General features: G+C 44.0%; 1 protein-coding gene across 2 annotated transcripts in view; it reads left to right on the forward strand.

Annotated features, from left to right (window-relative positions):
* The window catches only part of AMBRA1 (autophagy and beclin 1 regulator 1), a 177,550-nt gene that overhangs the window by 148,507 nt on the left and 5,126 nt on the right, over positions 1–23,917 (forward strand). For both annotated transcript variants that reach the window (XM_066636722.1, XM_066636723.1), the window contains 2 exons: positions 5,272–5,364; positions 6,251–6,444. In XM_066636722.1, the coding sequence (XP_066492819.1) occupies positions 5,272–5,364; positions 6,251–6,444 (287 nt within the window). The remainder of the gene's footprint in view (positions 1–5,271; positions 5,365–6,250; positions 6,445–23,917) is intronic.

Raw genomic sequence — 23,917 nt, forward strand, 5'->3', positions numbered from 1 at the left:
TTAATTGTTCATCCTCAAAGCTTGTTTTCTGTATTTGATCCAAGATGTTGCAGCCAGTATAGAACGACTTATTAACACCAGATAAAACAAGCTGCTATTAAGACAGTAAAATGCTACTGGCCACCTATGCCTGCAGATGTATTCTGCTGGTCTTTTACAATCAAGAAGTGTTCCCTCTCTGTAACCCTGTTTGTTTTGTTAGCATGGTTGTTTGTATAGTTGGTTACTGCTGAGCCAATTATCCTAACAGTATTGGCATCTATCCTAAAATAAATACCCAGACTGCAAATTCGGCTTTGTTCCTTCTCTTGGTGTTCCCATTCATATCCTCATCACAGGAAAATGTTTTCCTGGGGAGGGCAACCTGAAGGCCTTGTTCTGCAGATGATAGGTCTTTAAGTAAAAAAACTAATTTACATTATGAATCCATTATCTGCTTCAGTGAAATTTCTGCAACACCAACTCCATTCACCATCCAAACAAATACAGTACATAGCAATAGCATCCCTGTTTGACCTACTAACAATGCAGATTTACAAGATTACATCATGTGTCGCAGTTCCAGGAATCTGTTTGTCACCTCAGGTGTGCATAGTAGAGTAATTAACTTCTCTCTAGATTTGTCTTTGACCTTCTGTCTGCCTCTCTCCACAAAAGATGTCAGCTGAGCTGCAGCTGTGTTTGCTCATATGCTCTTGTTCACAGAATGGAGGACTAGTTCATATGGACTGCAGTTGAAGTGTATAATTGGGCTGCATATGTGATAAGAGACTATAGGATTTTCAGAGGGAAACACGTTCTTAATTTGAACCACCTTTTGAAAGTGCTATATTCTGCCACTCAACAGACCAGGAAGGGAATGAACAAGTACTATTGAGCACTGGAAGAATCAATAATGGAGCTTATCCTGCATGCCCTTTGGCAGGTTTTTGGTTTTCTGTAGGCCAGCTGAACCACCCAAGTCATGTTCAGAACGTTGGTTTTCTTTGCCATTTAACATTTCAGATTGATATTCATCCATATAAATTGACTGGGCTCCATATATTACAGAAGGTCCTGTGCTGTTTCCTTGTATTTATTTCAGCAGAGTGATGATCTGTATCTGCAACTTATATGAATGAAAGAAGGTTTTGCAATAGCTCAAGGCCTATAAAAGGCCTTGCACAAAGCAAGGCTGGCCATTCCTTTGCTGCCGCTAGTGCATCACAGATGTGAAACAGCAAGCAGTGGAGGGAGCGAGAGGTCAGACTGCTGAGAGCAGTTGCGTTGGGCCAGTGCAGGCTCCAACAAATTTACGGAGGGCCAGAGGCTCATTGGAGACTAGGGGCTCCTTGAGGGCCGCATTGGGAGTCCTCAAGGGCCGCAGGTGGCCCCAGGGGCGGGGTTTGGGCACCCCTGGTCTAATAGGATAGTATGGTATGTAAGGAGGCATGTAAGATAAGGTCTTGTGCATTCTAACCTAATTTATGTTGCATGTTCACAACCTGACCTGATGTTTCAGCACCATATTCTCTTGCGAAATCAAGGATCACATAGATGATGCCACAAACCTAATTCAAAATGAGGCTTCTTGGATCATGTTGGCATAGGTCTGGATAGGTGTCAGGGAGTGTCATGGTTGCCTGGACTACTAGATAATATGAGAGCTTCTTCACCAACTATGCTGTGGTGTCACCTTCTGCTCAATTACCATACAGTGGGCAAATGACTTCAACCACTTTTGGGATTCCCCTTCCAAAAATCAACAAAAGCAGGGTTATGTTTTGCAGGGTGCAAGCATGTTTGCAGAAAGCACCCTACTATTTTTTCTCTATTCTAGTTAGTAGTTATGAAGATTTCATTATTGTGTCATTTTGCTTATTAATAAAGGTTTCAAAAAAATTCCAGTTAGCAGCACAGTATAGCATGACATAGAAGACTATTTTCAAATATTGGAAAGGAAAGTTATGGGGAAGAAGATTGAATATCCTGTTTTTACTCCTGTGGGAAATATAAGTGGCCTGGGGCCTATTTTGGCCAGGGAAGGAAAGTCCTGCTACATCTTTGTCTAGGAAGCACAGTGCATAATTATTCTGGGCCAGGCAAAGTTGTGCACAATGCTGAAAACTTTTTTAAGATGTGCCAAACACAGAATAAACTAAACTGAGTGCAGGCAAAAGGTTACAATCTTAAAGCAAATATAATCACCCATACTGTATGGGTGATTATATTTGCTTTAAAGATGTAACCTTTTGCCTACTCTGTTTGGTTTACCCTGTGTTTGGGCCATATATATCTAAATGTTTCCCTAACATTAGATCTCTTCAGATTAAGTGGCCATCTTAACTTTTGAGGTTAATTTTTACCAGTCCCTGCAGAAGATCAGGATCTGGGAAGATTATGTAACTGCGTGCCAGTGGACAATGCAACCTGCCACTTTTGCACAGGTAAAGGTATAGATATAGCTGTGGATATATAATTACGAGGTCGTACTATAGGTCCTTTCCAGATGTCTCCATTCCCCCTTTGGTTGATCCTTTTGCAATCCTGAAACTATTAGTGCAGTCCTAGGGTTCTAGATCATCTATGCCCCAGTTACCCCATCCTGTCTTTGTTAATTCTCTGTTGCTTCTTGCAGCTGTTTCTTGAAGCACCATGGCCTATTATCTTTTTTTATGACTGTCACGAAGGCATAGTTCAGACCAGAGTCCTAATCCAAACACTGATCAAAAAATGCCTGCACTCTCTTTCCTTTCTTATACCTAATCAATAATTATAGAATTGCAACCTATGTGATTCACTCTTTCCTAAAACCAGGGCAGATTATCACTTGGAAGTCCTTCCATTTTCTTGCTGGTAGAGCAAAATTGATATCGAATTGGCCATCTACAGTTATAGTTAGTCTATACTACTGCTTCATGCTTGCTGGGATTGTGTGCCATCAAATGTGACCTCATGTTATAGTCACTCACTGCTGTCAATACTGTATGAAGAATACCTACGGGAGGGTCTTATCAGATGTTCCTGCTGGAAAGCCATATCTGCTATAGCTTAACATTCAAGAACAAAAAAGGGAATGAGAGTTTACCAACAGATTCAGTGTGTGTGTGTGTGATAACTTATTCAGAGTGAAATAGCAATAAAAGAGAAATCTTGATTTACATCCTTCTCATATTTAGCAGACAGATGGTAACCCATTCCTAGTATCTTGCCAAAATCGTCCCAGTGTTCTGCTCAATACATTGAGATAACAGATACGTCAGTTTAAATCTGGAAGGGAAACATTTTGGATTTGGGAATTAAAGCTTCCATAAAGACCTGTTTGTTCTGATGTTTGAGGCTTTAAACTGTATGTAAGTATATGCTGTCTTTCCCATGCCAAAGCAAATGCCCAAGGCAGCTAACAGAGCTTTATCATCAAGTACGAAGTATAGCAACAGGAAGAACCATCAAATAAGGCATTAAAAATTTTTCACATTACATAGTGGAACATAAGCAAAACAGCAAAAGCTAACAATTAAAGTAAGTCCAGGGAGGAAGTCAAGTCACAGTAGTATTTCAGAGGTATAGAGGGCAAATATCCACTCAGCAGTCAAATACTAGCAATCAAAAACAAACAGGTATGTTTTGAGCCCTTGCCAAAAAGCCATGAGAGAGGAGTAGTTCTCAAGTCCCCTGGGAGGGAATTCCATAGTTTCGGTGCCACTACAATAAAGGTTGCCCCCCGAGCTGCCACCCCTTCACTTGGTACAAAGGCGGCACTTGTAGAAGAACCCCCTCAGATGACTGAAGAGGGTGGACTGGAATGCATGAAAGGAGGCGGTCTTTCAGATAGTCTGGACCCAGGTCATGGAGGGCCTTAAAGGTTAGAACTATCATCTTGAATTGGGACTGGAAGCGATTGGGTAGCCATTGTTTCTGTTGAAGCTATGATCCAGCCGAGTCCTATCATCTGGTCCCGGTAGCCACTCGAGCCACTACATTCTGCACTAATTGCAGTTTCCAAACTGTTTTAGAGGGTAGCGCCACGCAGAGCGCATTGCAGTAGTCCAGTCTTGAAGTTACTAAAGCATGGGTCACTGAAGCCAGGTCCAAACGGCTCAGGTACGATCTCAGCTAGTGCGCCAGTCTAAGCTGGGTAAACGGACTTCTAGCAGCTGCTGACACCTGGTTCTCGAGACAGAGAGAGCTGAGAGTCCAGAAGAACTCCCAAGCTGCACACCTGTTCTTGTAAGGGGAGTGCAACCCCATTCAAAGAGGACAGGTGATTCAATACCTGCACTGAGGATTTCTTGATCAGGAGAACCTCTGTCTTTTCAGGATTTAGTTTTAGCTTATTGGCTTTCATCCAGTCGCTAATGGCATTTGGACAGCCCCCAAGTTTTTCCACATCTTCCTCGGAGTAGGATGGCAAGGAGAGATAGTTGGGTGTTATCTGCATATTGGTGGCACCCCACTACAGATCCCTGGATGATCTCCCCAAGTTGGTTTGTGTAGATGTTAAAAGCCATGGGGATAGGATAGACCAGAGATTTTCAAACTGGAACGTCGCGACACCCCAGCCTGTGGGCCCTGGCCACTTTCACCTCAAGGGGTGGGGGCAGCCTGGAGGCAGCGAGGAGGCAGCGGCGTGATCCCCAGGATTGCGCCGCTCAGGGGAGCTGCAGGGTTTGAGTCCACTTACCCGAGTCTCCTACGGCCTCCCGGTGGTGTGGAGAGCCCTGCACGACCTTCCGCAGGGCTCCCTGCAGCTTTGAAAGTGAAAGCAGAGCGATCATGCTCCGCTAAAGCGGAAGTGGAGCAGAAGCAGAGGTGGTTTCTTATGCTATAAATTTCCTGCACATACATTCATTTGCCAGGGGAAAGTGTTCCTGTATTGTGTGTTCACACTGAAAAATGGTGTTTTTAAAAAAAACAAAACAATAATGCAAGTGAAATAAAACTCAATATATTGTTTTGGCTTGGCTCTAGACCAGATCAATTTGTCAGTGTGCCAGAGACCTACTGATTCTAATAATGCCACAGAGGAGCTAAGTAATGATTATAATGTGCCTGCTTACATGGCCCAGCAGTCTTGCCTACAAAAATGTATCCATGATATATAGTCCTGTTCATGCAACTTTACTGGAGTATGCATTATTCAGTAATCTCACTGCTTGTCCTTGCAGAAGGCTAATTTAGAAAGATCTTGCATCGCAATCCTAAGCATGTCTGCTCAGTAGCAACTCCCACTGAGTAAGTGTGTGTTAAGACTGTAGCCTTAATACCTCCCACCTCCCTTTTGTATTTCAGGGCCTTAAACTCTGGTGTTGAATACTACTGGGACCAGCTGAATGAGACCGTCTTCACTGTGCATTCCAACAGTAGGAGCACTGAGCGGCCTGGGTGAGTCTCTTGGAGGATGAGTTTAAAGGCATCCATTTAAAGGCATCATGGTTGGGAGTGCATACTGAACTGTGTGTGTATTTGTATTGCATTTAAAAGGGGTAGCAGTGAGCTGTGACTGTACTTTCTTCCTTGCATGTGTTTTCTCTTGCAATGGCAGCTCTCAGTATTTCAAAGTTTGTTTTTCCCATATCACCAGCTAGTATGAAGTCAGTGACTATATTCGGTCATCTGCAGTGGTGTAGGTTGCAGCATATCTGTCAACCAGTTTTTCCAGTTGTCAGTAATATTGAATTCATTTGGCAGCCAAATGCAGCTTAAAATTGTGATAAAGGAACTGCTATGAGATTGATAGGATAGTTGTAACCTAAGAAAATTCTGGAACCAGCATTATTGGTTAGAATAAGACTATTCTTTGTTGAATAAGGAACTATTCTTACTAGGGATAGTGAGTTGTGCTAGTTCAGGGGTGCTCAATAGGTGGATCGCGATCTACCGGTAGATCGCGAGGCAAAATGAGTAGATCGCGGAGTGCCGACCCCCCCTTCAGGTGCCTCTGGGAGGAAACACCGGGAGTAAGGCCCATTGTACTCAATGGGGCTTACTCCCAGGTAAGTGTGGCTAGGATTGCAGCCTCACAGCCTAATCCTAGGCATGTCTACTCAGGAGTAAGTCCTGTTATACTCAGTGGGGCTCAAGGTACACCAACATACATTGTACACATAAGCGTTATATGTTATGATGGTGTGAACATTGTAAAAAAAACTCTGTTAGATCTCTGGGCCTTGCTGGGTTTCAAATTAGCTCTCGAACCAAAAAAGTGTGAGCACCCCTGTGCTAGTTGGTACTCTTTTTTTCTCTTTAATTTGGTTGCCTCTATCTTCAGAACTAGCAGAGGCACGTGGAGGACCGACAGGGACATGGGTCTAATGAATGCCATAGGCCTGCAGCCTCGGAACCCAACCACTTCTGTAACGTCACAGGGCACTCAAACGCTGGCTCCTCAGCTGCAGAATGCGGAGACGCAGACGGAGAGAGAAGTTCAGGAGCCAGGAAGTTCTGCTGCAGGGACTGCAGAAGGTAAGGCCATTGCAGAATGACTTTTAGTACAAAAAGTTTATCCTTCTGTTCACTAGTGAATAGCACAGTGTTACGCATGCCTACTTAGAAGTTAGTTCCATTGTTTTAAATAGGACCCACTTCCGTGAAACTGTGTATAGGATGTGGCCTTAGTGAATCACCTTGGATATGCTGTTCTTCCAAGTAGAATATATGTACCGAAGCTGCATCATCCTGGGTGAATGCACTTAGCAGCGTTGGTTTCAGGCTTTGAAAGAACGAAAGCACCTTGAATTTTGTCACTGTAGATTACTTTTCCTGTCTACTAACTTGAGCATGCTGTGTTTAATAGTACAGACCTTTTGCTGCTAAAATGTTCCCAGGTCACTGCTCCTTCCCTGCCAGATGCAGGGGAGGGCACCAGGATGCAGGTTGTGTTTTCTCATGTGTGCTCCCTAAAGCATTTGGTGGGCCACTGTGAGATACAGGAAAGCTGGACTAGATGGGCCTTTGACCTGATCCAGCGGGGCTCTTCTTATGTTCTCCAGTGTGAAAGCAGAATAGACTGCTAAGGCTCTACCAAAGGAAATTTTCCTTGTCGGTGCAATGTTTCCCTTCATAGTGACTAAGGAAGCATGTTACTCACACTCACACGTGTGATTGACTTCCAGATTGTTATGGGTTACATACACTTGCAGATATTTGGAGTACTGATGTCAGCTGAAACCAGACTTGTCCCCAGCACAGCACCTCCTCAATCTCTCACTGCTATTGTTTTACAGGCAGCAAATGTTCTGGCCTGTGCTCATATCCAGGTAGTTCTTAATTGTTAGAGTCAGAGACAGGCATACCATCTATCCTGGTTTCTTTTGAGAGCATATGGTGGTCTCACATATGTACGTTCCTTACACACACTATGTAAAAAAAAAAAAGTTATACCAGTAAGCTAGACATATTTAATGAAGAAGTTCTGATTTGATAGAGATCCTTTGATTGCTGGAGGGACGTATTTGAGAATATAGGTTTATTGAGGGTCTTTTAAGTACCTTGTTGTAGATCATACTAATTTATGCAAAGGTTGTTTTACTGTTATCTTAAAATATTCTTGGATTGGGCATCCTCTGATTTGCACTAGAACAGTGTGAAATAATATTATAAATGCTACATTATTTTGTGCTTGCTGGAACTGTGGTTCTCACACTTTTAGCACCAGGACCCACTTTTAAAAATGAGAATCTGTCAGGACCTACTGGAAATGATGTCATGACCAGAAGTGACATCATCAAGCAGGACAACTTTTACCAATTCTAGTCTGCAATCCTACCCACACTTACCCAGTTGTAGTCCCGTTGACTATCTTTGTTAAAAGCATATACATAGTAGCCAGTTCAAAGTACAGATGTGTAACATTTCCTCAAATGCAGTCACATACCATGATAGCATCAAGTCTAATATATTAAAAATAAAATATTGAAATGAATGGGGACCCATCTGAAATGGGCTCGCTACCCACAATTTGAGAAACACTGTCCTTGAAAAACAAAGTGTGGTGCCTGATGGGGCTTGGGAATACACCATAGAATACAAGGAGGTATGAAGGGTAGCGTAACTCTTCCCATTGGCTATCAGATGCTCCACTCCTTTTTGGTGCCACTGTCATTTTTTCACTAAAATTATGTATGAGAGGTAGAAACATTGTCTTATTAAAATTCAAGCTAGAAATTGGGTGAAGATGCAGAAAACATTGTCTCAAAATATACATACTGATGTATTGAGGATGCAATATTTTTCACCAGAAAATTAGACTGTTTGACAGGACTGAAATAAAGAAATATTTTCTTCTGTCTGTCCGAACTCTCCCGGCACTCAACTTTCATGAATGTCCCCTGGTTCTGGTGTTATGTGAGAGGGAAGAGAGCGTCTCTCTATCCACTTTATCCTTCCCATGCATAATTTTGTATGTCTCAATCATGTCCCCCCTCAGGCGTCTCTTTTCTAGGCTGAAGAGGCCCAAACGTTGTAGCCTTTCCTCATAGGGAAGGTGCCCCAGCCCAGTAATCATTTTGGTTGCTCTCTTTTGCACCTTTTCCATCTCCACTATATCCTTTTAGAGATGCAGCGACCAGAACTGGACACAATACTCCAGGTGTAGCCAGTTGGTTTAGAAACATTTGGATTCCGCTCATAGTGGCTACAGGATCAGCTGTTCTGCTGTTGTTTGATTTTTTGTTGGGGATAGACTAAGAATGCAGATCTGAGTAACGTAAACCCCCACATTTGACAGCAGACTGAATATATGCTAACTTCTCCCCAGGTCCAAATGTCTACCTCTACAGTCACATTGACTGCTTTCTTAGTTGAGGCATTATGCAGTTATGCAATCAGACAGCCAGCAACAGGGTGGGAGCCATCCAGTGTTTTGCATCGAGCGCAACATGTATGACTATATGCCTCTGGGGCATAAGTCATGGGTGTGTTCTCGGTGCAAGGAGCTCCAGGGACTCACGTCCGCTCCCTTGAAGCCTTGGTGGCCGACCTGGAGAAACAGAGGTAGGCAGAGAAGGACCATAGGGAGACTTCCGGGGACGATCAGGCTTTGTCCCAACCTCAGGCGTGCAGCTCCTCAGCTGCCCGCGTGGGAAGTCTCGGGGCTGGAGGACGTCATCCTGGAGAGGAGGGAAACAATCCCCTGGGGGGGACCCCTTCTCCAGGGGACGGGCCCGTATCCGAACGCACGCAGGGTACTCCTCAGCGGGAGGGGGGTTGGGGGCTTCTTGTAGCGGGGGATTCGATTATTGGGGGGTTTGCGACGGATGTGAGGACCGCATGGCAACTTGCCTGCCTGGTGCGAAGGTTGCGGACATCACTTCTCATCTAGACAGGCTGGTAGATAGTGCTGGGGAGGAGGTAGCAGTTGTGGTGCATGTCGGCACCAACGACATGGGCAAGTGTAGCTGGGAGGTCCTAGAGGCCAAATTTAGGCCATTAGGTCAGAAGCTGAAAGCCAGGACCTCAAAGGTATCATTCTCGGAAGTGATACCTGTTCCACGTGCAGGGCCAGCTAGGCAGGCGGAGATCAGGGGTCTCAATGTGTGGATGAGATGGCGTTGTAGGGAGGAGAGGTTTAGATTTGTTAGGCACTGGGGAACGTTTTGGGACAAGCGGGGCCTGTACAAGAGGAAAAGGCTTCACTTGAACCAGAATGGAACCAGACTGCTGGCACATAACATTAAAAAGGTGGCAGAGCAGCTTATAAACTGATCCCTGGGGGAAAGCTGACAGGAGCCGAGGGACATCCGGTTCGGAACTCCTGTGGGATGAGGATGGGATCCTATGGAATGAGGATGGGGAGGTTAGAGAACAACAAGGCAAAGAGAGTAGGAGAAGAAATTGGGAATGGTAGCATGATGGGATGTGATAGACGATTTGGCACAGTGAGAGGATGCGGGGACAAAGGAGCTAATAAGCAGCCCATCCTGGGGCATTCCATGTACAAATGCTTTTATGCAAATGCCCAGAGTCTCTGAGCAAAGATGAGAGAACTGGAATTTCTGGTGACAAGGGGAAACATTGACATAGTGGGCATAACGGAAACCTGGTGGAATTCGGAAAATCAGTGGGATACCGCAATCCCGGGCTATAAACTCTACAAGAGGGACAGGGAGGGGTGTGTTGGAGGTGGGGTGACCGTTTATGTTAAGACAGGGATAGAATCCAGCAAAGTAGAGATTGAAGGCGAGTCCAACTCCACCATAGAATCTCTGTGGGTTAAATTACCAGACCTGAGGAGTGATGTAATACTGGGGGCGTACTATCATCCTTCAGACCAGAAATCGGAAGGGGACCTTTACATGAGGAAACAGATCAGTGAAGTGACAAGGAGGGACAGGGTTGTAATCATGGGGGACTTCAATTATCCTCATATAGACTGGGTCAATTTGTGTTCTGGTCATGAAAAGGAGACCAGATTCCTTGACATGTTAAATGACTGTGCCTTAGAGCAGCTAGTCATGGAGCCCACCAGATGACTCTGGATTTAATATTGTGTGGTACTCAGGACCTGGTTAGAGATGTCAATGTTACTGAGCCATTGGGGTACAGTGATCATGTTGCGATCTGTTTCGACATGCACGTCGGGGGAAGAATACCGGGCAAATCTCTCACAAAAACCCTTGACTTCCGATGAGCAGACTTCCCTCAAATGAGGAGGCTGGTTAGAAGGAGGTTGAAAGGGAGGGTAAAAAGAGTCCAATCTCTCCAGAGTGCATGGAGGCTGCTTAAAACAACAGTAATAGAGGCCCAGCAGAAGTGTATACCTCAAAGGAAGAAGGGCTCCACTAAGTCCAGGAGGGTGCCCACATGGCTAACCAGCCAAGTTAGAGAGGCCATAAAGGGCAAGGAAGCTTCCTTCCATAAATGGAAGTCTTGCCCCAATGAAGAGAATAAAAAGGAACATAAACTGTGGCAAAAGAAATGTAAGAAGGTGATATGGGAGGCCAAGCGAGACTATGAGGAACACATGACCAGCAGCATTAAGGGAAATAATAAAGGCTTCTTCAAATATGTTAGAAGCAGGAAACCCGTCAGAGAAGCGGTTGGCCCTCTGGATAGTGAGGGAGGGAAAGGGGAGATAAAAGGAGACTTAGAGATGGCAGAGAAATTAAATGAGTTCTTTGCATCTGTCTTCACGGCAGAAGACCTCGGGAAAATACTGCTGCCCGAGCGGCCCCTCCTGACCAAGGAATTAAGTCAGATAGAGGTTGAAAGAGAAGATGTTTCAGACCTAATTGTTACTTGTCCCTCAAAATGGCCACGGTGCCAGAGGACTGGAGGATAGCAAATATCATACCAATCTTTAAAAAAGGAAAGAGGGGGGACCCGGGAAACTGTAGGCCGGTCAGCCTAACATCTATACTGGGTAAGATGGTGGAATGCCTCTTCAAAGATAGAATCTCAAAACACATAGACGAACAGGCCTTGCTGAAGGAGAATCAGCATGGCTTCTGTAAGGGTAAGTCTTGCCTCATAAACCTTTTAGAATTCTCTGAAAAAGTCAACAGGCATGTGGATGCGGGTGCACCCGTGGACATTATACCTGGATATTATATCTGGACATCTGGACTTTCAGAAGGCGTTCGACATGGTCCCTCACCAAAGGCTACTGAAAAATCTCCACAGTCAGGGAATTAGAGGGCAGGTCCTCTCGTGGATTGAGACCTGGTTGATGACCAGAAAACAGAAGTGGGTGTCAATGGGCAATTTTCACAATGGAGTGAGGTGAAAAGCGGTGTGCCCCAAGGATTTGTCCTGGGACCGGTGCTTTTCAACATCTTCATAAATGACCTGGAGACAGGGGTGAGCAGTGAGGTGGCAAAGTTTGCAGACGACACCAAACTTTTCCGAGTGGTGAAGACCAGACGTGATTGTGAAGAGCTCCAGAAGGATATCTCCAAACTGGCAGAATGGGCAGCAAAATGGGAGATGTGTTTCAGTGTAAGTGTCATGCACACTGGGACAAAAAATCAAAACTTCACATATAGGTTAATGGGTTCTGAGCTGTCTGTGACAGATCAGGAGAGAGATCTTGGGGTGGTGGTGGACTAGTCGATGAAAGTGTCGACCCAATGTGTGGTGGCAGTAAAGAAGGCCAGTTCTATGCTTGGGATCATTAGAAAAGGTATTGAGAACAAAACGGCTAATATTATAATGCCGTTGTACAAATCTATGGTAAGGCCACACCTGGAGTATTGTGTCCAGTTCTGGTCGCCACATCTCAAAAAGGACATAGTGGAAATGGAAAAGGTGCAAAAGAGAGCAGCTAAGATGATTACTGGGCTGGGGCACCTTCCTTATGAGGAAAGGCTACGGCGTTTGGGCCTCTCCAGCCTAGAAATGAGATGCCTGAGGGAGCACATGATTGAGACACGAAATTATGCATGGGAAGGATAAAGTGAATAGAGAGATGCTCTTTACACTCTCACATAACACCAGAACCATGGGACATCCACTAAAATTGAGTGTTGGGAGGGATAGGACAGACAAAAAAAAAATTTCTTTACTCAGCGTGTGGTTGGTCTGTGGAACTCCTTGCCACAGGATGTGGTGACGGCATCTGGCCTGGATGCTTTTAAAAGGGGATTGGACAAATTTCTGGAGGAAAAATCCATTATGGGTTACAAGCCATGATGTGTATGTGCAATCTCCTATTGTTAGAAATGGGCTATGTCAGAACGCCAGTGCAAGGGAGGGAACCAGGATGCTGGTCTCTTGTTATCTAGTATGCTCCCTGGGGCGATTGGTGGGCCGCTGTGAGATACAGGAAGCTGGACTAGATGGGCCTATGGCCTAATCCAGTGAGGCTGTTCTTATGTTCTTATTAGTAGGTATCCTGCTGTAAACTTTCCACTTTAAAAGTCATTTAATCTGGATCCTTTCTGAGAAGGGTTAGGGAAGGCTGCTGTTTGTTTCCTATTCTTCTGTAGATTCTGGAGCTCCTAGATTCCACCTGGTATATACTCCTACCTGTGCTTTATTAATAATTTCCAATGCAGGTAAAACTTTTAATTAATAAGCTTCACTAGCAGTATTTTCGGTGGAGGACTAACTTTACTGATACCATGTGTTTATGTTTATACATCAACTAAAGGTACATCCACAAATAGTTCTTTTCCCTTGCAGGCTCAGTGATTTTTTTAAACTTGGGTTTGGTTTGTGTTTTTGTAGCTTTTTTTGTGCAATTGCACCTGAAAAGGAGGAGTTAGAACCTTGCGTTAAGTGGCCTTATCCAGAATCGTGGGAGGTTTTGCCAAAAAAAATTAGCCAGGTGTCCACACGAAGGTGTTGTGGACACAATGGCTCATATTTAGTGCTAAAAATAAAGGTAGGTAGAGAAAAATATGACGCAGGAAGGATCAAGCAAGATGCAGGAAAAGGAATGAGATGTGTGCCACATTGAATGAGACACAGCCTTTTATGTGAACAAAGTAGTGCAAATGGTGATGAATCCCAGCATATAATATGGACTGCATCAGCAGAACCCAGATGGTTAGATCTTATTTTGAAACATGTCTTCTGCACACTCTGGTTACTTCACATATTACATTTAGGTGTATGCACAAGATATACGAAGGTGACAAATATTTGTACATGGGCATATTTGTAATTGGGAATGCTCTGCGGCAAACCTTAGTTTCCCTCTGTATAATGTGGGGAATAACCCTCAGGTATCATGCATCTTTGGCATGATAAAAATAGAAAGAGCATCAAAATTTGAAAATGTGCTTCTTGTCATTAATTATTATCTCAGAAAACAGTAAGCAGTTGTGAGCTAGAGCCAAACTTCTCTGAATTTTGTCACCAGACCCTCCCCTCCCATCAAGCTATATAGCTCTCCACACTACCAGTCTCCCCACTTTCCCCAAAACTTAGGCTGGTGTGGAAGACAACAGTGTCTGCATCTGCGTCTCATTTTTAAGAGGTAGTAACTGGTACTACTACTGGTAGTTCTGAAAATGCTCATATGGCTGCTGGGGTTCTTGGAACATAAGAACAGCCCCACTGGATCAGGCCATAGGCCCATCTAGTCCAGCTTCCTGTATCTCACAGCGGCCCACCAAATGCCCCAGGGAGCACACCAGATAAGAGTTCCCAGTGTCTCCTAGCTTAATCCTTTGAGAGGACTCTTTATTTTTCGGGTTTCTCTGCATCAGTCTTGAGCATGCTAGTACCTAGGTCTCTAAAGATGAGGCATGGACACTGCTATGCCTGGGATAGCCTAAGTTTTGGGAAAAGTAGGGAAACTGGTGGCATGGACTCCATGTTAGCCCTCCCTGCCTCTTCTCCCTTTGGAAAAGGAGAGCAGTGAAAGGAATGGCTGGGTATGAACTTCCCTTGAGCTTGGTCTGTCTTAGAAAAAGATCCCCCCCCCCCCCCCACACACACACAAAAGCACTTTTGAGATTTTTATGTGAAAGCTCAGAAAAACCAAACCAGTTTCAAGGCACATGTGGGGATGAAGAGAAGCTTTTCCAGCATTATAAAAGAGAAGCAATATTTTTTGTGATAGGATCACACAGCTGGGATTCAGGAATTCCTGAGTGAATATCCCAGATCTGCCACTAACTCAGTATGCAATCTTTGAAATGATTGAATTTGCCTGCAAGTTGGAATAAACAGTTCCTATGGTATTTCTGCAGGAGGTTTTGTGGATTAATTAGTATTTGTAAAGAGCTTTGTTGATGTAAATCATTATGAGACTGTGTAGTATTGGTGGCACTCAGCAGGACAATAAAACACAAGATTTTGGGCAGTGTTCAGTGACTGCTTCAGAATGAGACGGAAGAGAAGAATTATATATTATGAACGGTTTTGCATGTAGATTTATTTAAAATAAACTTTCTGCTTTGTCAGAGTGGCACAGGACATGTTTTATTTTAATATCAATTTTGTGTGGAAAGGCCTAAAAGATAACATCAGAATTGGGTCTGAATTCTGTCTGTGTTGATAAACGCAGGACATTCTCCCCCATGCAGGGCTCTGCAGAGACTGTTTTTTCTGAGAGCCTCTGCTCCTTCTTTGGAAGGATGATGATAATGTGCAAACTTATTAAAAGCGAATCCCTCTAGTGCAGATGTTTCTTTTTTTGTCAGTTAATTGCTGTCTTGTGTACTCTGTTACTTGTGAAGCCTGAATAAATCAAATGTACATTTGGGTGAAAGAGTCTCTGAGAAGCACACAGGCAAATTCAGATGGTTCCTCAAACTATGATTTAGAGCAGTGGTTCTCAAACTTTTCTGGCTCGCGCCTCCTCTGATCCTTGTAGCCATTGGCCACGGCTCCCCATTACAACACCTCACCTTAGTTACCCCCAAAATGGGGATGAAGGTGTTATAAATATACACTAGAAACAAGGCTGCCAGCACTCTGAGGCTGCAATCCTAACCACACTTACCTGAGAGTAAGCCCCATTGAACAAAATAGGACTTACTTCTGAGTAGACCTGGTTATGATTGTGCCCTGAGTTTGTTAGCAGCACACCTGGAGGGTTTTGGAAAGGGAGGGGGAAAGTGATGAATTTGCAGGAGGGGAAGACTTTGATTTGTGTGTATCTGCTATTTGCAAACTGATGCAAACTGAGACCTAGAGACTGTTTGGCTGGAATCCGAAGCCCACTTTCCTGGGAGTAAGTCCCATTGAACACAATAGGACTTACTTCTGAGTAGACCTAGCTAGGATTGTGCCTTTTGTCTTACAATAGCAGCCAACAGAGTACCCCCCCCCCAAAAAAAAGGAGGCAGGAGGAAAAAGGGATGGCTGAAAAGGAATGGGGATTTTTTTATTTTTAATCAATTTTTTGGCGACAAAGCCATCAAGAGTGGCTTTTTTCTTTTTTGAAGGGGGAGGAAAAAGAGAAAGGTGAGGATCCTCGGTTAAGCTGACACAGACTCCACACCTATGTAGGTCTACTCAGAAGTAAGCCCCATTTGAGTCAATGGGGCTTACTCCCAGGAAAGTGTGGAAAGAATTGCAGCCACACCCAGCAAGATTACAACTCACCCCAAAGTACGATTAGATGGGGACTGCTCACACACACACACCCAACATGCAGATGCCATCCCTGTTCCCCCAGGCAAGACGGAGGGATGCAGGCTGGGGCATTAGGTCACCCTTCCCCCACTAGGAGCAGGCTGGTTCCTTCCTTCCCAAGCAGCCTTGACCAATCCCAGGATGTCCAGGGCGAGGGGCACACTGGGAAATGTAGTCCTTGGGGTGAGGTTGCACATGGTGAGAGCTCCATAATGAGATGCGGCACGCCTGCCTGCCCAGCCAGCCAGCCTTCTCTCCCACCTCCCACCACTGTGTTTCATACTGCCCCACCCACCTCATTCTCAGCCTCAGAAAAGCAGCAAGTCAGGAGGCAGCATGTGCAGCTGAGCTGAGCAGAGCTCAGCAGCAGAGCACCTGCCAGCCACCTCTCTCCCCGAGATGCAGCACCTCCGCACTCTTCTCTCCTCCAGCCTTGACCAAGCCCAGGATGCCCAGGGCAAGGGGCACACTGGGAAATGTAGTCCTTGGGGCGAGGTTGCACATGGAGAAAGCACCATGATGAGATGTGGCACCTCTGCCTGCCTGCCCACCCAGCCTTCTCTCCCACCTCCTCCCACTATGTTTCACACGCCCTCCCAGCCTCACGCTGCCCCACCCACCTCGTTCACAGCTGCAGAAAAGCAGCAAGTCAGCAGGCAGCAAGTGCAGCAGAGCAGCCCAGCCCAGCCTCTCCCCTCCCCCCGAGGACGACCCTGGAGGACGCACAGATTGAATACCTCAGATTCAGAGGATTGTGATTGACTGCTGAGTGCATGCATTCCTTCCTCTGCTTCTCTCCCTTTCTCATGGGGCTTAATTTCTTCCTTTTTGAATCAAAGTGGCACACTGGTTTGAGTGATCTTTCCAAACCAGGATTGCAAACAGTTTGCAGCTTCAGAAAGAGGAGGGGTTTATTGTTCATAATCTCCAAACCAGGGTTTAGAGCAGGGGTCTCCAAACCCTGGCCCAGGGGCCAGATGTGACCCACAGAGTGCCTCTACCGACCCGCAGCCAGCCTCTGATCCCCTGAAAGCCTCTGGCCCATTTGAACAAACACAATCAGATTTGTGCTTGTGGGGTGGGGGAATGGGTGTCCATTTAAGTCTGTGTCCTTTATTTCTTGGGCTGTGTTGGTGCTTGGAGAAATCCTGGACATTTGAGTCCATTCATTCATTTCAGTCATTCATCTAAGTTCCATCTGTAACGTATTTATTTAAATTGTATATTTAATTTTTTTTCCGGCCCTTGATACCATGCCAGATATTTGATGTGGCCCTTCAGCCAAGAAGTTTAGAGACCCCTGGTTTAGAGAATTGTCTGAAGGCAACACAAAAAAAAGTTAAGTTCAAAAGTCTGTTTTCAAAAGAGTTAATAGGCATAGGACATAAATAGGTATAGGGCACAATCCAGACAAAGCTGCAACCTAGCAGTAGATTTAAAGGCATGCTTAACTCTCCCTTTAAAATCTTTGGGACACAAATGTAGTTAAGCAGCTGAATCATGCCCATCATGCTGGCTAGTTGATCCTGGCTAAGCACGTAAGGATGATTCTTCATATTTCATTTGCATTTGAATGAATTCAGGTATTCATTCCAAAGCAAATAGCACTGTAACCTGGATGTTTTCTTCAAAGCCAGTTCTGAAATTCTCCAGGCTTATATTGAGATACTCATTTAATATGCTTAAGGAGTTAATTCTGAATGAAAAGCAAAGCAGTTCCTGTCTCCAAGTTCATGGGAAAATAACCTGTGGAATTGCAGATTCCAACTTTGTGGTCTTTAGTTCCTTTGAAATACGAATTTCACGTCTGTGGTCCTAGTCCATTGAATCAGTTATTTCAAGGTAGCAGATGCTTTTTGAATGTGTCTACATCCTGTAGACCAGGAGTAGGCAACCTACAGCCTGCAGACTGGATTCAGCCCACCATCTGAAATCATCTGGCCTGTAGTCCCAAAAAGATATATCCACCTGGCCTGCTATGGTCCTAAAAAAAGAATTCAAGTTTGTAATTCTGTCTCTTAAGGTTTACAGGGTGAGCAGAAGTGCAGAAGCTTCCTTTGAGTCAGTGTCTAGGCATGTGCCTAGGCGGTGCCATGCCCATCTCTTTTTTCCTTAACTTGATGGCATAATCAAGAGGTTCGCACACCCATATCATACATGCATACATTCAGTTGATGGACCTGATATCTGACCCTTATACAGAAGAAACTTGCTAACCCTACTGGGGATAAAGATTATTCTCTCACTCTGAGTAAATGGATTAGAACTGGTAGCATACACTGAAGCTCCAGTAATGTGGGTGGGGTACTGTGTAAGGTTACCTGTGTGCATAAAGAATAGGAACTTTTTTGAAGCTCTGAGATGTGTAACCTTGGTGCATTGAATATATGTCCTTTTAATATTAATAGCTATTCCCTGAGATGGGTATGGGCTGATGGGCTCACATGCTCTGAATGACATTTGCCTAAAGCAAATGGCAAAGCAACTCAGGTGTTGGAAAGATGGATTTTACTTTAAGGCTATTTCTGAGTGAGAACAGCCTAAGTGAAAGGACAACAGCTGCATTTCTCTTTGTGTTGCATCTGCTTGCATACCATCCAGTGCCTTCATCCTCTTGAGCTGGCTTCTGGACTACATTTTAAATTCATTCCCTACACAATGGGAGCACATGCTTTTTCTGGGTAGTTATATCACTGTCATTGTTTCCTTGGCAAAATCTAATTTGTTGTTGTTTTATCTATGCAGTGGCACATAGAAAGTAAGCTCCAGTCCGTCTGTCCCCTTTAGTTATGTCAAGGATGTCCATGCTTGCTTTTTCTTTTTGGTTCTAACATTGGAACAATTTTCTCAAATGATCAGAAGTAATGAGAAAATAATGGGTTGTATATGCAGGAACTTCTGAACTTAAGTTAAAACGCAAGACTAATTATCATGTTCTTAACATTTTAGAATTATTAACTTCTTCCTTGGCTATTATGGAAGAGATTGAAAAGCTTAGCGATATCAAATTATTTTAGATTGGTTATTTACTGTTAAGGATAAGGCATAGCAGGTACTGATATAACAAAGCAGAAAAAAATTAAATGCCTTGAAATCGTCAGTTACTGTAAAAATTCTGTAGATCTTAAACTGCTTGCATTTAAGCTTTAAAAACTCACTTAACATTGGAGAAACTGATGCATACTCTTTTTGAACAGAATTTTATGTATTCAACTGAAGTTGTTTCCAAAGCTGTCTTGTTCCATGCTGTAATACAAATCCTCCCAAATGTCATTAGACCATCAAACCACAATATTTAATAGTTCAGAGGACCCTTAATATCCATGGGGATCCGTTCCAGGACCCCCTGCAAATAACAGATTCTGCAGACAATTAAATCTGTGGTTGGGCCTCAGAAGACCTCCCAGACATGACTAAAGGTGCCTTCTAGATGGAACCACAAGTTTCCAGTCTGAACCAGAAGTGCTTTCTATTTGTATTATCCCTAGTGGAGAAAACATGAGCATTTAATACTCCATTTTAAACCAGGCAAGAAATAAAGCTGCCTTTAGACACAGTGTGCCTTTGTCTTGATGGGGGGCGGGGGAGGGAATGATGACACCACTGATTTAAATTATGTTGCAAAAATCTCTCTAAGAACATAAGAACGTAAAAAGAGCCCCGCTGGATCAGGCCAAAGGCCCATCTAGTACAATTTCCTATATCTCACAGTGGCTCACCAGATTCCTCAGGGAGCACACAAGATAACTAGCATCTCTGGTTTCAGCTGCGTGGTTTCTGCCACACAATCATCTCCCTTCTGGTTGTATGATATTACAGTGATAAGAAACTGTTTGGTTCTTCCCATGTTGGTCTTGGATTCAAACGTTCACTGGAATAGCATAAGATGTCATCATAGAAAAGCAGCTATTGCATTGCTTATCAGAGAAAAGAGTTCAGAGGGGAGCCCCTGTACCCACAAGGCCCTCACAAGTGCACCCTCCACTTCCGGAGGGTTTTCTGAGACCAGCAGCGTCTGCCGGGCTCACACTAAACCTTAGAGGCAAAAACACATGACTTTCGGTTTTTCGGAAAAACCAAAAGTGACTTTTTAATGTCTTATAAGGCATTGGGAGGCCTGGGGAAACCCCTGAGTCCCTGAGGGCTCCCCTTTGGAGGGTGGGTGGTGAGGGGAGGGTGGGGGGCATTCATTTGTGTCCGTGGTTTCACTTAATTGCTGGAGGTTCTGGAACGGGGGCATGCCTGTACTGATTTGTAATAGTTTTAAATATTGCGATGGGGGAGGGGGTTCAGTGGCAGCTAGAAACTGTAGGCCAATGCAAACAGTATTCAGAGATTTCTTGAACTATTCTCTCCATTGTTCTCCAGTGTTGCAGGAGATCCTGGGGTGCATTTCTCAGATTGTTATTGATTCCACTTTGCTTCCACTTACTAAAGAGTGGATACACATACTTCTGCATTCACATAATAAAGGGCAAATGCTGTACCTTTATTACAAGGTACAATTAAATTTTGATATTTGGAAAACAAAAATCTGATGTATCTGCTGAAGTAGGCTCTTGTTTATGAAAGCTCATGTCTACAGGAGTTTGAAAACAGTGTTATTTATTTTGCTTAGAAGTAAGCCCATTGTGTTCAATAAGATTTATGCTGTAATCCAGGGGTGCTCAAACTTTCAACTTTAGGGATGCTGGACCTTTAACAAGTGTATAGAAGAGAGAATTTCAGCAGGTGCAGCTTGTCATCTGTGGGATGACAAGTTGCACCTGCTGAAATTCTCTCTTCTATACACTTGTTAAAGGTCCAACATCCCTGAAGTTGAAAGTTTGAGCACCCCTGCTGTAATCCTATCTTACTCACTGGAAACCAACACCCCTACTCAAGTCTTAATAAATGTTATCCTTTCAGATTCCACTGGACTCTGTTGCCATGAAATTAAAATGGCTTCCCTTTCTGAAACTTAAAGTACTTCTGATGCTCTTAGAGGGATGGCAGGGGAAGGGGGAGAGCAATGTAGTCCAAGGAAATGGGTCACGTGGCTACACCTCTGGATCTAGCAATAATGCTGAAGATCAGCCTCTTGGTAGAAATGCTAACTTTGGCTTCTCTGCATTTCTGACTCTTTATTAATCAGATCACTCCTGACATGATAAATTACTGAGCAGCCAGTCCTGCTACTGTGGAATCAACACCTGCTGCTTCTGTGACTAAGGCAACAGACACAGCACCTGGAATTCTGCCCTTGCTGCAGAATTAATAAAGCAGATGTCTTGAATGGAAGGGACAGGAGGAAATGATGAGGAGAGTTGCATGCTTGGCTTAAGGCAGGGGTGTCCAAAGTTTTTGGCAGGAGGGCCACATCATCTCTCTGAAACTGTGTCGGGGCTGGGGAAAAAAAAGAATTAATTTACATTTAAAATTTGAATAAATTTACATAAGTTTACATACATTAATATATTAAAGATGAACTTATATGAATGAATGACAGTCTTGCAATAGCTCAAGGCCTGTAAAAGGCCTTGCACAAAGCAAGGTCAGCCTTTCCTTTGCTGCTGCTACTGCATCACAGGCATGAAACAACAAGCAGTGGAGGGAGCCCTCATCCCACAGCTCATGTGAGCAGTCAAACAGTCGCCCTCACACTGAGAGCAGTTGCATCAGGCCAGTGTGGGCTCCAACAAATCTCCTGAGGACCAGAGGCTCATTGGAGACTGGGGGTTCCCTGAGGGCCACATTGAGAAGCCTCGAGGGCCACAAGTGGCCCCAAGGCCAGGGTTTGGGCACCCCTGGCTTAAGAGCTCATCACATGCTAATCATGGCTATGTGGGTTGGGGGAGAGAGAAGCACAAGCTAGCTTCTTGGTTGACTTGTATCTACAAAAAGCGTGGCTCTGTATATAGAGGTAAAAATCAGCAGAGGGGTGGATTCTTAATATTAGGAAATACTTAATTCTGCTGTTTCTGATACTTAAGACTGATCTGTTCCCAGAGTGGTAAAATTTGTGGGTGCTATTAACATCATGCCACTCAGATAAATCTACTTTACTCAGATTCTTTCATCACTGTCTGGAGAAGGCTAGTTCTGGCAGAAGCTTCATTTCTTTGAGATAAGGGTGGCATTTTCTAATAGGAGAACATGTTTGAAAGGCTTTATTTGGTGTGTCTCCATTAAGTAGGACAGTGCAGTAGAGTTGGTCACCAGGAATAGTTTCAATGAGCAGCAAGCAAATACAACCGAAAAAACCCAAATACAAACTTAGGAAACTATGAACTAGTAGTTTTGATGTTCTATACTAATAATTCACATGTTCTAAGGTTTAGGTCACCAAAAGCTATAGAAGGGAAACTTGGATATTCCTGCTGAAAGATTCAAGCTATCTGAAGGTTGAGTCTGGTTCAGTCTTGGCTTTGGACTGCAGCAGAAAATGGAGAACTTCAGCAATGTTAAATTCATACTCTAGCATAGCCCCCAATTCGTCTCTAAAGACATCTTTAGACATCTGGGTTGTGTTTCATGGTTCAGCCTAGGGAACAAAGAAGAATGTCTACCCCTAGGTAAGCTTGTCCCTTCTTCCTCCACAGTGTAGCAGACTGTTGTACAGCAGACATGAACATTGTATGCTTATGTTGCCGAACACTTTTCCTCATGGCCGTAGTTGAATTCTTTCTTGGGCCTGCTAGCTCACACTCTCTGGGAAGAGGGACTAGCAGCAGGTATTTCTAGTTGATTCTAGCTCTCATGGTCTTTGTCTTGTGGTCCAGTCTGGGCCTGGTAGGCAAGGCAACACTCTGCCTGCCTGCCTTGTCAGCAGCACACTATCAATCTGATCTGAAAACAGAGGGAAGGACCAATGAGGGCCAGCTGAACTACCAAAATTTGCTTGTCCACTTGTGAGAAAATAACTTCACATCAACCAGACCATTTGCAACATCTTTACTGTATGCAAGAGTTAGGGAGGGGGAAGCACAGCAACAATTTCCCTGCCCCTCCCATTTAGTTAGAGATGAAGTTTGGCACTTAATATAAGAGCCCTGCTGGATCAGGCCATTGGTCCATCTAGTTCAGCTTCCTGTCTCTCACAGTAGCCCACCAAATGCCTGGCACTGCCTATTGAATACTTTGCATGGCCTTAGGACACTGTAACATAGACATTATTCTTGTTCCTTCCTCTTTACACACCATCTCTGAGTGTTTACCACTTCTCCCAGACATCCTTCCATAATAGCTATTTTCCTGCAGCAATCTTGTCAAACTTCTCTTCCAGTTGTTAATTTTTGGATGTTGATTTTGAAAAGCTTATTCTCATGCCCTCTTTCCCAAAACTAGCTGTGAAAATACCTGGGTGTATTTACTGGATTACTAGAATTTGTCACAGGAGCCAAGAATCCATGCCAAATGTCTTAACATGCTAGTTGCTATTCGTGAAATAGTGAAAATTAAAAATCTCTGGTAGCTTTTAAACGCCTGGGATGTTACTGAAATTTTAATATTGACACGTTTTGTAAGGGCTCACCAGTCGTAAAACAAGAACATAGATTCCTCCACACATAGTTCTGAATATTACCTGAGACATAATGTGGATGTTACTTTTTTATTACATCTTTATCCTGTCTTTCATCCTGGAAAAGCAGGGTACACGGTTTTCTCCTCCTCCAGTCATCTTGCAACAACCCTGTGATGTATGTTAGTCTGAGAGTAGTGACTGGTTGATCATCACCCTCTGAACTTCATGAGTGAGATGGAGATTTGAACCCAGAACTTCCCAATCCTAGTATGACACTCTTAATCAATACACTTTGAAAAACTCTAAACATTTTACACTTAAATTTACTGAATCTCATATGCAATTTTGTTTCCTATTCACCTAGTTTATTTTATTAACATTTTTATACCACCCTTTCTCCAAGGA

The sequence above is a fragment of the Tiliqua scincoides genome, chromosome 1, assembly GCF_035046505.1.
Source record: "Tiliqua scincoides isolate rTilSci1 chromosome 1, rTilSci1.hap2, whole genome shotgun sequence".
In the NCBI taxonomy this organism is placed as follows: Eukaryota; Metazoa; Chordata; class Lepidosauria; order Squamata; family Scincidae; genus Tiliqua; species Tiliqua scincoides.